Source organism: Echeneis naucrates, chromosome 14 (genome assembly GCF_900963305.1).
Source record: "Echeneis naucrates chromosome 14, fEcheNa1.1, whole genome shotgun sequence".
Taxonomy (NCBI): Eukaryota; Metazoa; Chordata; class Actinopteri; order Carangiformes; family Echeneidae; genus Echeneis; species Echeneis naucrates.
The window spans coordinates 1,701,726-1,715,266 of NC_042524.1; the positions used below are offsets into that span (position 1 = coordinate 1,701,726).

General features: G+C 43.2%; 1 protein-coding gene across 2 annotated transcripts; it reads right to left on the minus strand.

Annotated features, from left to right (window-relative positions):
• Positions 1-10,169: 10,169 nt before the first annotated feature.
• LOC115054460 (cornifelin homolog B-like) lies at positions 10,170-12,467 on the minus strand. Of its 2 annotated transcripts, none has more exons than XM_029519703.1 (4): positions 12,376-12,467; positions 12,085-12,198; positions 11,699-11,853; positions 10,170-11,171 (listed from the first exon to the last, which is right to left on the minus strand). In XM_029519703.1, the coding sequence occupies exons 2-4, from the start codon at positions 12,188-12,190 to the stop codon at positions 11,049-11,051; spliced, it is 384 nt and encodes a 127-aa protein (XP_029375563.1). In that variant the 5' UTR covers positions 12,191-12,198; positions 12,376-12,467; the 3' UTR covers positions 10,170-11,048. The 2 variants fall into 2 exon arrangements, with proteins under 2 accessions (XP_029375563.1, XP_029375564.1); XM_029519704.1 differs by having other exon boundaries at positions 12,085-12,221; positions 12,376-12,410.
• Positions 12,468-13,541: the final 1,074 nt, after the last annotated feature.

Here is a 13,541-nt window from a genome sequence, read left to right on the forward strand (position 1 = left end):
GCTGGACTTTCTGGTTTACGTGAATTTCCGTGAGCGAGTATGTCAGGTAACCTTCTTCAGGGAAACCTGCAGGAGTTAACACAATTTCTGTCAAAATTGTCAAATGTGACCTGAAGAAAAGAACACAACATTAACGTTGAAGTGAAAACACAACGTTTTTGTAGTCCAGCAGTTCTTCATTTTGTTGTAGGAGATGACGCTCTGCATTTTCTGAGCTGCCTGTTGGCTCTTATTCTCCGTTCGGTTCAGACTCTTCTTCGGGGTTTTTTATAGGCATGCTGGTAAAACCGATCTGATTACATCTCAGTCTGAAGCACAGCATCGGCCCCAAAACGGATTAATTGGTATAAATTAATCCAACTGTTTCTTCTCAGCTCTCAAGTGTGTGTTTGTGTGTATTTTTGTGTGAACTGTGACAGACATGGCGTCCGCTGACAGCCTGGCTCGGCCTTATCTGCACTGCTGGAGTGACGTTAGAGAGGGGGGAGGAAGGGGGAGGGAGGGGGCAGATAGGAGTGTGTGTGTGTGTGTGTGTCTGTGTTTCCCTCTCTAACAAACACTCTTTTATTGCCTTTATTGCTCCTCTTCAGATGCTCGGCCACTTTCTTACCTCAGTTAGGGAGCATGAAATGTCTCATAATGACCAACAGATTGGTCAAAGTGTAGGAGAGGCAGTTCATTATGGTTGGATTCAGCCTGAACGCACACTCACACACACACAGACACACACAGATAGTGTCGACACAGTGCATTGGTTGTGCTGCTGGCTGAGGAAAACACACCGTCACCTGAAAAAGATAAAATCATTTTAAAGAGACTACATTTAAACTTTATGTGTCATCTTTTGTTTCGCATCATTTTTGTGATACATTACTTCATCTTTGTGCGTTTCTACATGCTCCTCTGCTCCACATCTGTCGTCCTCGTCTTTATTGGCAGTGAAGCTGAATCCGTTTCAGTTCTTATTATGACCGATTGAGATTTGAATTCCAGAAAGAGGAATTCATTAAAAAACACAAACTTAAATTTTCCATGTCATTGGATATTAAAACAGATTAAATTGGTTCTTAAATTGATTCTTTGATTTAATACAACTCTTGTCTTTTTCCAGATTTAGATGTTTGTTGGCCTTTTTTTGTTTGTTTTGTTTTTTAAGTGTATTTGTAGGAGAATAGGAGCAAAAAAATTAACATAATGTTGGATTGAAGACTGTAAACTTGAGACCGAGACCATAAACTCATCAGGAAAACGTTTACTGAGCAGGAGGAGGAGGGACATTTTCCCATAGACTTCAATCCAACCTGACCACGTCCACTTTAAAAACAGCCTGCGACTAAACAACGAGCCTCGGCTCCTGTCGGTACTTCATCGTCATCTGTCGAAGAAAAGACGAGCAGAAAGTAGAGCTGTCTGAACGGCACTCGGGTTGGAGGAGGTGATCGGAGATGGAGAGATGACAAGGGAGGAAGGAAGGAGGGAGGAAGGAGGGAGGAAGGAGGGAGGAAGGAGGGAGGGGCCATGAGGTAAGAGAGTCGTGGGAAAGAAATGAGCGATGTGGATCGACGTATGTGAGCCTCTGCAGGTGATCTTCACACAAATAAAACACCTTTCTTCTGATACGTCCCCCTTCTGGGAGCTGTCGGTGATTCACGGCACTCTGAACTGTATAAAACCGGTCCTGTCCAGTTGTGGGTCCATCTGCAGGGATGTGGGTTCAAACAAACAGACGTTGTGTTGTTTATGTGTTAGTACAAAGTGACCACACGGCCGTCAGCATGTGGAGACGTTTGGCAGATTAAAGGAGCTCAGGAACATAAAGGTTTGTTTTTTTTTTTTTTTTGGAAAGGCGGTTATATTACAGTTATACGCAGTATATTTAGGAATAAAACACTTCAGTTATTTTAAGTTTGTGCTACTTGAAAACGATCAGGGCCGAACATTAAACAAACGGAGAGTGAGACGTTCTTAAACACACTCAGCATCCTGAGCCATAAGTCTCCTCCAACATGAGCGAACATCTGGCTCCGTCCCAGCTGTGGACGGAGACCGTCTCCTCTGTGGTTTGGACGGAGAACCAAACCACATTTATTTTCCACTGTCCGACTTACCCCCGGCCTTCCAGTGAAACCTTAACTGATAATATCTGCTGGATAAGGCAGATTAATAGATCACGTTGTCTGAGATGTTTTTTAGTTTACATGTTGTGAACAATGAAGGTGGAGGCAGGACACCAACCGCAGAAAGATTAAAACAGGACAATATATGTTGAAGTTTTTAACAACAAGTGTTTTTCATAATAGTGACTTTGGTGCCACCGTTAGTTTATAGAAATACTTTGATTGTAAAATCACTTCTTTGTCGTTAGCTGATATATATGAACATGTTTTATTAGCTGTGGTTCTGTCGTTACCACTGGAAATGTAACGATCGGAGATTTATTGCCTGTTGGTGGTTTGAGTTCCAGACGGGACTACAGGACCAAGGTCCGATTGGTTCAGTGGCTAGTTCAGAGCTTTTGACTGGAACATCTCCTCCATCTTTGATCATGACATCAATGTCAACTTTATTTTTTAAGGGAAAAGACAAAGCCGTTAAAAAATGAAAAAGTCTTGAAGCGGCTCTGAAGAGTTTAATTCGATACAGCAAAACTGACGACGCTCCCATCGGCCTCGGCGGTACTTGGGGATTACTGCAGAGAGTGTTGCCATGACGAGATGCAAAACATCGTCAACAGCGTGATAATGTTGGTATTAAATGTACAGAGACGGTCGTTTTGTTTCATCCATTTGTCCTGTCACTGGTGTTTTCCTGCTCCCACGATGCATCAGCGATCTGCGGCGATAAGATGCAACTAGTTTACGAGAAATAAAGCAGCGATATGTCACAAAACCAAGATTTGTGAAAGAAGATGGGAGATAAAAACTGAGAGAAGTCTTAGCAGGAGATAAAGCTGGACTGCTATCACCTCCCCGAGCCAAAAAACAAAAAAAAAATATATATATATAATAAATAAAAGAGTTGGATTAATCTTCTGAGATTCGGAGATGTGAGTCCAGCAAAAATGCAGATTGTGAAACGAAGCTCATTAAAGGCACAAAGACGTCGGTACGAACTGCAGCAGCAGCCACTTGTCTCAGTTTATTTCAGCTCGCCGATGTTTGCCCGATGGCACAAACATCAAAGAGGAGACGGGCGTCTGAGGCCGACTCTGGTTGCTCACTATCTCCGTAACTCGGGGGTCGGGCGGTGGGGGTGAACAAGGAAGCCGTGTGACCCTGGATGATTTATCAAGACATTTCTCTTCTTCTTTTTTCTCTCTCCAGTTAAAGTAAATGACTGGTATGTGGAGAGCCGCCCCCCTCCCAACCCCAAACCCCCCATTTGCAAGCTATTAGCCCCCCGCTCCCTCCTCCGCCTCCCCCTGTGGAGAAAGGAAGATAAAGGAAAATTGAAAATGAAGAGGAAAGGGAGGGAGAGCGAGAGAGAGAGAGAGACATCAGCATATCCACAGCAGGCCTCTTGTTCTGCCACACTATCTCTCCCTCCTTTGAGCTTGATTAGCCGCCAAGCTTAAGAGGCTTGTTATCAACCGTGGAGACGATGGAAGTTCATTGGCCGCAGGATTTGACTGATGGAGACGGTGTGTGTGTGTGTGTGGAGGAAGTGGCGTATATCTTTTTGACTGATGTGGAGTCACGGTAGAATGCGGTCGTATCCGGGGCCGCGGGGACTCCAACATGTCTGCTGGCTGCTTCTCATTCAGCCCCACAAATCTTCGCCGAAATCTGTTACAAGCCCGGAGTCACTTCATCCCCGAGACCTTCGTTCGAGGCAGATTAATTAAAAAGTTTGGTGCTGATTAAAAGCGCTTTTTCAGTGGGGGGGGGCACTTTGCGTGTTTCCCCCTGGGGATCAACTGAGTGTTATTTTATCTTATCTTATCCAGAGGGGGCAGCAAAACTATCCGTTCTGAGAGCGAGTGGCCCCGACAACAACTTTAAAAACTTTTTTTCTCTTTCAGGCTTTGCAAAACAACCAACGTGACCCGACGACGTAAGTTCACTTTTACCTTTGAGAGCCACAGCCGATAAAATAAAACAGAGAATCGCTTTCTCCGACAGGTTTCCGACCGCACAGTCTTCATCGACAGGCTCAGGCTGATCAGTCCAAAGAATCAGATTTAAATATCCGCCATCGCATCAGCTGGAAGGAAGAAGCACCGAGCTGAGGTGAGACGGACAGAAGGTCACATCCAGGAGCGGAGAGCATCTCCGCACAGAGGCAGAGGTCGTATCAGAACACCTGATGTCATGTGACCCAGCCATCATAGTTAGGTCACATGACCACAAACAAAGGAATCCATCCAATGTGGTGGGAAGTTCTGCAAAAATTGTTGTTAATATTAAAAAGTACAGCTTTTATCAACCCTCTGTGACTTCGCCTGTTTCGGCCATCTTGGTTTTTTTAAACCATTGCGGGGCTGACCTGCTTCATGCTCTATCCTGATTGGGTGTTACAGTTTGTCAGTCACACAGTAGCCCCTCCCCTAACCCCTCCCCCTCTAAATGAAGCAACCCTAGCCCTTAAAAAAATGAACATCGTGTTGTGTTGAAGAATTGAAACAAGACTGAGACCATAAACTCAAATCAATCACATTAAATGAGGACTACTCCCCTTTTCCCATAGAATTCAATACAATCTGCCCTGACTTTACAGCCATTGGAGCTGTCGTCTGATGGTCATCAGACAGAAAGCAGGTTTATGGATCTCCGGCCTCGGCTTCACCTCGCAGCTCTGAAGTCTACGCAGCGTGTTCTTCCTGTTACATGTTTATATTTCTGCCAATCTGAGCTCGAGCCGGGACGCGAGCGGCTGAATTATTTTTGGTTTCTGTGTCCAAAGCGGCGGCTCTGGGCCCGTCACAGCCGGTTCCCTGCAGTTTTATCAGAAAGCTGCGTGTTAGGCGCTGACCTGACGAATGTTGCCTCTCGGTGTCTCTCCGCTCCGTCTTGGGCCCTCTGCGGCTCTGGATGAGGCCTCGGAGGGCGACAGGACCGTGTAAACATTCCCAGCCTTCAGCATCTATCTGTCTGCCGGGGGGGACACGGGGGAGACACGGGGGGGTGATGCATCTGTCCGGCCCGTTTGTTTACTGGCCGAAGAATGTTGGGAATAGAAGCAGCACTCAGTGTGTGTGTGTGTGTGTAATTGCACTTCCATGTGACCGTGCACTTAAAATAGGAGAGTGTGAGGCCGGCCGGCGGTGGGGGGGGGGTGGGGTCATGAGTTTTGTTTCCCTTTGTATCGTCTTAATGTTTGTAATGATCCAGCGGGTTGTGGATCTGGTGAATATTGTGTGCTGTTTAGTCTACCAATCACCACGGTGACAAAGAGTCTAGGTTTTTGGGGTTGGAGGGGGTGGAGGCAGAGGTGAGCGATGGAGGGATGGGTGGGGGGCTCTGGTGGGTTCAGAGGCAAAAAAAAAAAAAATCTAAAAATACACGCAGAGATGTATGGGTGAGCTTTCTAACTGTGAAAATGTAGCTTTCCACTCCGCTCACAGGAAGTGTGAGATTTCACATTAAGAGCAAAAACAACAAATCCACGAGCGTCACGGTGTGTAATGTTGAACTGCAGCGAGAGTTTAAAATGAATCTCTTCTTCCTCTAAAACAAGCTCATGTAGAGCAGGAAATGTCCTGAGATTGTTTTTACTGCCACCAAAACAAAAAGAAAAAAGAAGCTGGCACGTCCACAAAAGCCAGAAAAGTCTGAAGATGCTGCTTTGATTTATAACTGCAGGCTGACAGAACTGTAGTTTGGCTTTAGGAGGGATCTCTCTGCCGCCGTTAGTGTTATAAATCAGACTGAAAATCTGTGAAGCTGCCCTTTATTTGTCATGTTGCATGACCAAAAGCTGCCACAGAATCAGAGCTGAGCTGCAAAATAAAAGGACGGCAGGTAAGAAATCTGTTCTTTTATAAAAACCAAACATTCAAAATATCACGCTGATTTAAGTTTTTATATTTAAGTAATCTATTTTTCCAGCAGCTGCTGATCACATGTTCTGTCAGTGCTGATGATACAGACATGTGCAAAATGAGCAACAGACAAACATTCAGCTCCGAAATGCCAGCTCTTAATTTAAATCTGCTGATAAAATATTCTGTGCATTAAAGTTTTTAAAGATGATTAAAGGGGGATTTTAGACATCAAAACAAAATGAAACTGAATCTTCTCGAGGTTTGAAGGGGAGACGAGTTTCGGAAACAGAGTTACGTTTTCCATAACGAGCTGCTGCGTTCACATGTTTGCTGTGCAGTGAGTGTGTTGTCAGCGTGAAGGATAATAAATTTTCCTTTTCCATGAATTACAGTCGGCCTTATCTGACATGAAGCATGAAGGTTTCTGTGCTGAAAAGAGTCTTATACACTCATGAAAACATTTGTGAAGCAATTCTTTGATGCTGCCAATTAGAAAATCACCACAAAATATAAATTCATACTCACAATCAAGGAGAGATTAAAAGTCAAAGTCCAAAAGCTCTCAGTTCTTATTCATGAATAATCATCCTCTTTAACAGAGCTGTCAGCAGCCAAATGAGATTAAAAAAACATCTTAATCTTTTTTTTTTTTACAAACCAAAATAAAGACTCTTAAAATTTTCCCCCTCTTGAATCTCAACGAGTCAACGAGGTCGCCGTCTGACACAACGGAGCTCAGATGGCATCCACGCAAGAGTTATAGATCTTATTCACCCTTTCAATGAACCTTGAGATGCACTTAGAGGATGTTTGCAGCAGCCGTATATCAGAGCTAACAAGAGCCCCGACCCTCAGCCCTGCCCCCGGGTGGGAGAAGGGGGAATGGCACGTTGAATAACTGATCACATTCTTCAGTTATAACAGTAATTACTGAATTGTTTACTTTGTTAAATGTCCAACCTAAAGAGAGTTCGAAAGCATTTTTTACTAGATGAATACAATGAAGGCAAAAAAAAAATAAATCAATGAAAATAAAAAATAAAACAACAACTCTGGTGAGATGAAATTTAAAAATGTGGTGAGTAAACCTGATTTATTGAGAACGAGGGGGGAAGTGATTCTGCTGCTCAGGCTAAAGAGACTCTCCTCTATCTGAATGACAAGGTTCAGTAATCAAAGTATTTGTTGACCCTTCCTCCCCTTCACCCGGCTCCCCTCTGCAGCTTCGCCTCCCATCTCTCGCCCGCCTCATTTGTCTGTATGTGTCACGGACAAATCTGGTTGACGCTCACGCTCAGAAATAAATCTGACTCTGGATCTGAGTCGAGGCGATGGAGCTTCTAAAGCAGATAAACCTGCATGATGGGTGATATCAGCAGACGGTTCAGATTGAAGTGTCTCCAAAATCTGCCCAGCTGGTTCTTTAAAGTTTTTGTAGCTTTTGTGTGTGTTTCTTTTCAAACCTGCTCCAGATATTCAGAAGCAGCACAACTCAGCTGATTATAATCATTTATAATTCGCTGGGTAAAAAGGAGGAAACAAAAAAACATCTATTCAATGTTTCCTTCTTTTCCAAAGAAAAGTTCCTCTCATGTGTTTGGGTTGTTTCTGCTCATTCATGATGAAAAATCAGCTCCAAATATCTGATTGTCTTTATTCTGTCAACACAATAAACTCAGAAACATTCGGGACTGATCCACAGACTCTGATTGGCTGTGACATCACCCAGCGGAGCCAATAGGAGCGCCCGGTGTAGAGACGTGACTCTGGACGTCACTACCAAAGATGGAGGATGAGAACGAACGGATGAACACACAGAAGTGAAGTTTTGTTGTCTAAAGTGTTCTCAGACAAAAATGGGGACGGATGCCAGCTCACTGGTTGTTGTTGTTTGTTAAAACTTGTTGTGTATTCTTTTTTTTTTTTGTGAATTTATTTCAGGAGGTCTCACTAAACACGACAGCAAACTACGACACACGCCCACGCAGCCCTCTGATTTTAATAGACACTAAGATCAGGCAGGGATCAGATAGTTCTTGCCCCTTTGCCCCTTTGCCCCCTGCTCCTCAGCCCCCCTGCAAACACACACACTTGCTGCACCATCACCAACCTCCACCTATCCGTCTCCCTCTATCAGCCGCTCCCTGCTGCCGTCGTTTTGAGAGGTCAGGGCTGTTTGTTTGCTCGGAGGCCCGTCGTCTGATAGCACGCGGCCGATTACCCCCCCCCCACCGGCCCCCTGCCCTCCTCCCCCTTCATCTTAACCTGAGCCGTTATCAGCCGACCCCCCCCGGCAGCTCGGCCTTGTCTTCTAAAAGGAACACTTCCACAGGAAATTATGGAGGGACCTCGGGTTAGATAGACGGCGTTTCTATCCGTCCGGAGAGACGTCCTCCGTCCTCCAGGTTCAAATCCATCTCGTGACCTCTGATTTCGCAGATTTGGTTAAAAATACTCACTGAGTGTGGTTTTTAGGAGAGTCCGGTCCTTGTGCGATCTTTCAAATCAAAAGAAAATGCCATGAAGTCGCACCGGTCGTCCTGTTGTTCTCGGCACCACGAGGTCGGGCTGTATCAGCATGGATTCTGGTCCAGGCCACGATGAGTCCTCCAGTTTCTCTGATCCATCATCTGGTCCAGATCCGAATTCATGAGGTGACCTTCTGTTTTTGATGCAATGACCTTCAGAGTCTGTCTTCTCTTTGCATTATTATCACATCATGTCACTTTTAATGTTTGTTTATTGTTTATTTTTTAGAAATTCCTTTATTTCTGTTTTCTCTCTCTGTTCACGGATAATTTAGCTGTATGTTAGCATGCTAACATGCTAAACTGTGATTCTTTAACATGCCTTAGCATGTTAGCATTTATGTTTAGACAGAGCTTTGAGACTTTTTAAATAGTTTGATGAGTTAGCAGCAAACAAAAACTCGAGCCAAGCTTATATATTTGGTACGTGTCTTTAAATGGAAAAACCTAAAATAGATCTGAAGAATAAAGACCAATTAAGTATTAAAGACAACAAAAGAAAAACAAGATCAAATACTAAATCCAGAGGATTTAAAACAACAGTATGAACGACAGAAACTTTAAGTTGAATCATTTCTTCAACATTATTTGATTTAACGTTCCTCTCAGGAAACCACCCTGACCGGCTGGAGGTGCAGCCGTCCGTGTGGCCGCAGGAGAAAAGAAAAGCTGTGATAAAATTACTCCCCCAACACTGGATCAAACCCAGCAGAGAGGTGTGTGTGTGGGGGGGGGGCACCGACCAACCACCTGATTAAGCAACATGGAGGAAATGAGGGAAGCAAAAAGGGGTCCATTTTCTCCAGCAGGAAAAACCCAGAAGAAAGAAAGAATGGAGGGGGGGGGGGGGGTAAGTGGGATAGGTTGTGTATGTATATGTGTTTGGTGTTGGGGGGGTTAAAGTCACAGATTTTAAATCAAGCTCTTTGGCCTTTAACGGGCCCAACAGAAGCCCAGTATGAGCAGCAGAACAAAGAGGGCAGCAGTGGCCTCCACCAATTAACATTCCTGCAGCCTTTATGGGCCGCCTGGCCCCGCCCCCCCCACTCACACCTCGTAAAAGTCAAAAACATCAATTCTTGCAACCATAACTGTCATTATAATCCTATTAAAAACAACCCACTGAGCAATTTACAGTGGACACCAGGGCCAAGTCTGGAGGGTGGAGTTTCTGTTGGGGGGGGAAACTCAACTAAACAAATTGCAAAGTTTATTAGCAGTAATTTGACCGAATATGACATGATAGTGACTCCGTGAGTTTACCGTCCAGGCTGAACGACAGAAACGAGGTTAAATCTTTCCTCCCCCGTCCTCTTTTAAATTTAATGGCTGTTGGCGAACGTCTGGATGACCACGCAGCACAGATGTTGTCGTTAATCTCGTTTTGTTTTGGGGGTTTTTTTTTTTTTGCCTCTCGGGGGCAAAAAAAAACCCCAAAAAACACAACCAGCACTTCTACAGTTCTTAAAAGCGTCGACCTCGACAAAGTAGTTCCAGTATTCACCATATTTTTATATTAGGAGTTTTCTCAGACTGGAAATAAAAAAGACAGAGAAGGTTAAACATGATAAAATAATGCTTAGAATAGAAATAATCAAATTAGGATCATTTAAAAATGTTATTTCCATTTAAGTCAAGATGATCACAGACTGTTTATATTTTTACAAAGATGTCGTGTTGGACTTGTCGTTGTCAGACATGATGTGGAAAACAACACAATCTGCTTGATTATGATATTTGATTGTTTCCATATAATAATAATAATAATAATAATAATAATGACCTATTGAAATAAATTACAATGTGAAATGTCCTCAAATTAATTTTCTTTCTAATGAGTTTTTAATCCACTTTAACATTCATTCATCGTTCTTTTAATGAAAAACCTGATTTTTATAAATCTCTTCTTTTAGCATCTTTCTAAACAAATTAATGGGTTGCATGTGAAAGAAAATGCAAAAATAAATGAAATTTTCACACCCTTAACCTTTGTCTTCATCAAAACATCGAGCTGCAGGAGACATGGGGGGCAAAACACCATATATTTATATTTATATTTTTTTGATGAACCAGCCCATCTGTGGCAGCTGACAGATCAGCAGATGATGAGACAGTCATCAGTCTGATCTGTGTGACCCCACATGACCTCAAAAATAAGGCAGCTGGATGATTGTGAAGAGTTTGGCTCCCTCTAAAGGATCTGTTGTGTTTTACATTTAACACAAGTTACTATTATTATCACTTACATTTTCTACACAGGGTGCAGTTGAAATATTTTTGTGTGAAAGTGTCACCGCCTTCCAAGCAAGTTTGGCAGCAACACAACAATTACAGCAAACTACAAACTTTTATTTCATTTTATTTGAAGTGTAAAAATTAAATACAAATAATTAATAATATAATATGCAGCAATTTACATGAAAAAATTAAATGCCTGTGTATTTCTGTTAGAATTTAACTAAGAAGGGGATTTAAGTTTGATGGTGGTGGGTTTATTTTTTTTTGGTGTGAAACATTATTATGAGTTTTTTTAAATGTCATGTGTGTTTGGCGCTGACCAGAACGATCTGGTGCTTCCTCTTCTTCATCTCTCTGGACATCTGACACCACGTACAGGCGTTGCAGAAGGTCGCATACACACAGTCGTTACAGATGCTGCCCTGCAGACACAACACAGTGACATCAGTCAGCAGGCGCACAAATCACATCACCATTAAAGCCCCGAACGGCCAAAACAAGATTATTCACCTGTGAGTCAATATGCATCATTATGACACAACAAGCTGATGGAGACCAACCCTGAAAACCACAGACGGAAGCCAGAGACATGCTCATAACCAATCATGTGAAATGAAGTCCTGATGAAACTTCAGGTTTTGGTTAAAATCTCATCATTTTTTTCATTTTTTTTTGAGTTTCTGTTCTCACATGTATGTAAATAATTATTCGTCATTTTTATCTTTCACTTTAACTGAAAAATGAAAGTAACATACTTTGAGTCTGTTTACGTTTTCGACTAACTCTTCTTTTTTAATTTGAACTAAAGACTTTCTGAAACAGAATCCAGGCAAACAGAAGAACTGTTTAAAATGTTGTGAGCTGTATCCGGTGTCAACATGACGGACTGAAACCAACACAGACCGAACTGTTCCAGCAAAAACTAAAAAAACGAAATCCTGTTACTTACTCTGATGCCATAACGCTCCCGCATGGACGCCCTCATGGACATGGTGATGGGCGGGCTGCACAGGTATCCGTCCAGCAGGGGAAGGCAGAGACACTCGCCGTAGTCTCTGGCGGTTTTGCAGGTGAAGCACGGAAAACACCAGAAAGCGAAGCAGCCTGTTCCAGAAAGCAAAACAGTTGAAAGTCGCTGATGGTGGAAAGTAACGAAGACACGTGGAGGGAAAACCAATCAAGCCTCCGTCTCCGTCTCGTGTCTTCACTGAACAGCATCATTCGGGAAATATTCGTGACCTCTGACCTCTCGCAGGTTCAGCTGAAACCGTCTCCATAGTTCTTTTGATTTCATTTACATTAACGTTGATAAAACACAGATGTGCGGCTGCTTACACTCGGGCATGTTCTGAAAACAGTCACAGATCCCAGATCCCCATTGGTCGGAGTCCTGGCGGTTCATCACCACCACCGGCTGCTGGATGACCACCGTGGAAGTCATGACGGTGTCTGGAGCAGAACCAGGATGCAAACTTCATGTTCGAGACGTTTACATTCATTAAAAAATTTAAAAAGTCAGATGACTAAATGACTGAAAATACGCATTTCTTTAAAAACACTTTATAAATAACATTAGTTTGGGTTTGTGTGGTTATATTTATATATAGTTAAAGTGAGTTGTGTTACCTTTGTGTTTGGGTGCTCAGAGCTCCGAGTCGCTTGTCCTGTCACAGCTGATCTCTGAGAAACTGGCGCTTCTCTCTCTGGGTGGAAAAATCTGCAGCAGAAAAGCTGAGAGGACAAACCGGACGGACCGGTCGGCCGGCTCTCTGTCACCATTAATCCAGCCAGCCAGGCTGTGATTTATAATTAAAGGTCAAAAGAAGCAGAGAAATATCTGAACCAATGTTTAGTGTTATTTAAAACTCATTCAGCGAGAAGCTTTTGGTGCAGAAACAAACAAACAGGATGAACAAACTTTATAATTTTCCACCAAAGGTGAAGTTTAGACTGTCGTCAGCCAAACGTTGTTTGTGGTTTAAAGAAATAAAGTTCTTTCATGTGGTGACCATCATCGTTTCTCTCCTCAACTCTTCTTGAGGGAACGCTCTCACGGGAACTTTGCTTTCGGAATTAAGCGCAGAGACATTTCTGCCGTCTTATTTTGTACTTTGACCAATAATGAAAGAGATCAAGCTTTCAGGACAGGACCATCGCACAATAGCACACAATGTGATGAAATAATTCAGCAGAAGGTTCTGGCTCTGGGACAAAGAGATGTCTTCTTTTGAAATGAACCACTCCCTTCCTGTGATCATTATAATAAAGATATCTATCAATAAGGCATGACAGAGAGGACAAAACTAAAACCACTGAGAACAAGATGTTTCATGAGTATTGTTAGAGAGCGATACTCATGAAACCTTTGTGTAGCTAAAATGAAATCACCAATTGACATTTGAAATGAAGCCAACAGACGGGGGAGTTTGGAGCTGGTAAAGATTCACACTTATTGTCTCCAGATTCTGCGGAACAAGAGGAAGTTTCAGTGAAAAAAGAAATCGGCACTGATCACCTGCTCAGTGAAACAGCTCAGCAATGAGCAATTTGCACTTCCACCATCTTCAGTTACAGTAATTAACCAGAACTGTAACTGGAAGGACTGGAAAGAGTCTGAGACCTCGAAGGCTGTCGATTCTGATGGATGGAGCATCCATGACGTCAATCGGAGGCTTAATGGGAGCCGACATGAAGGTGAGCACGTTAACCTGTCGCCCCAAGCAGCCACTCCCTCAACAGGTGAAACAGAGAAAAGCTATCAGACTCTGAACTTCTTTCCATTCACCAGAGGA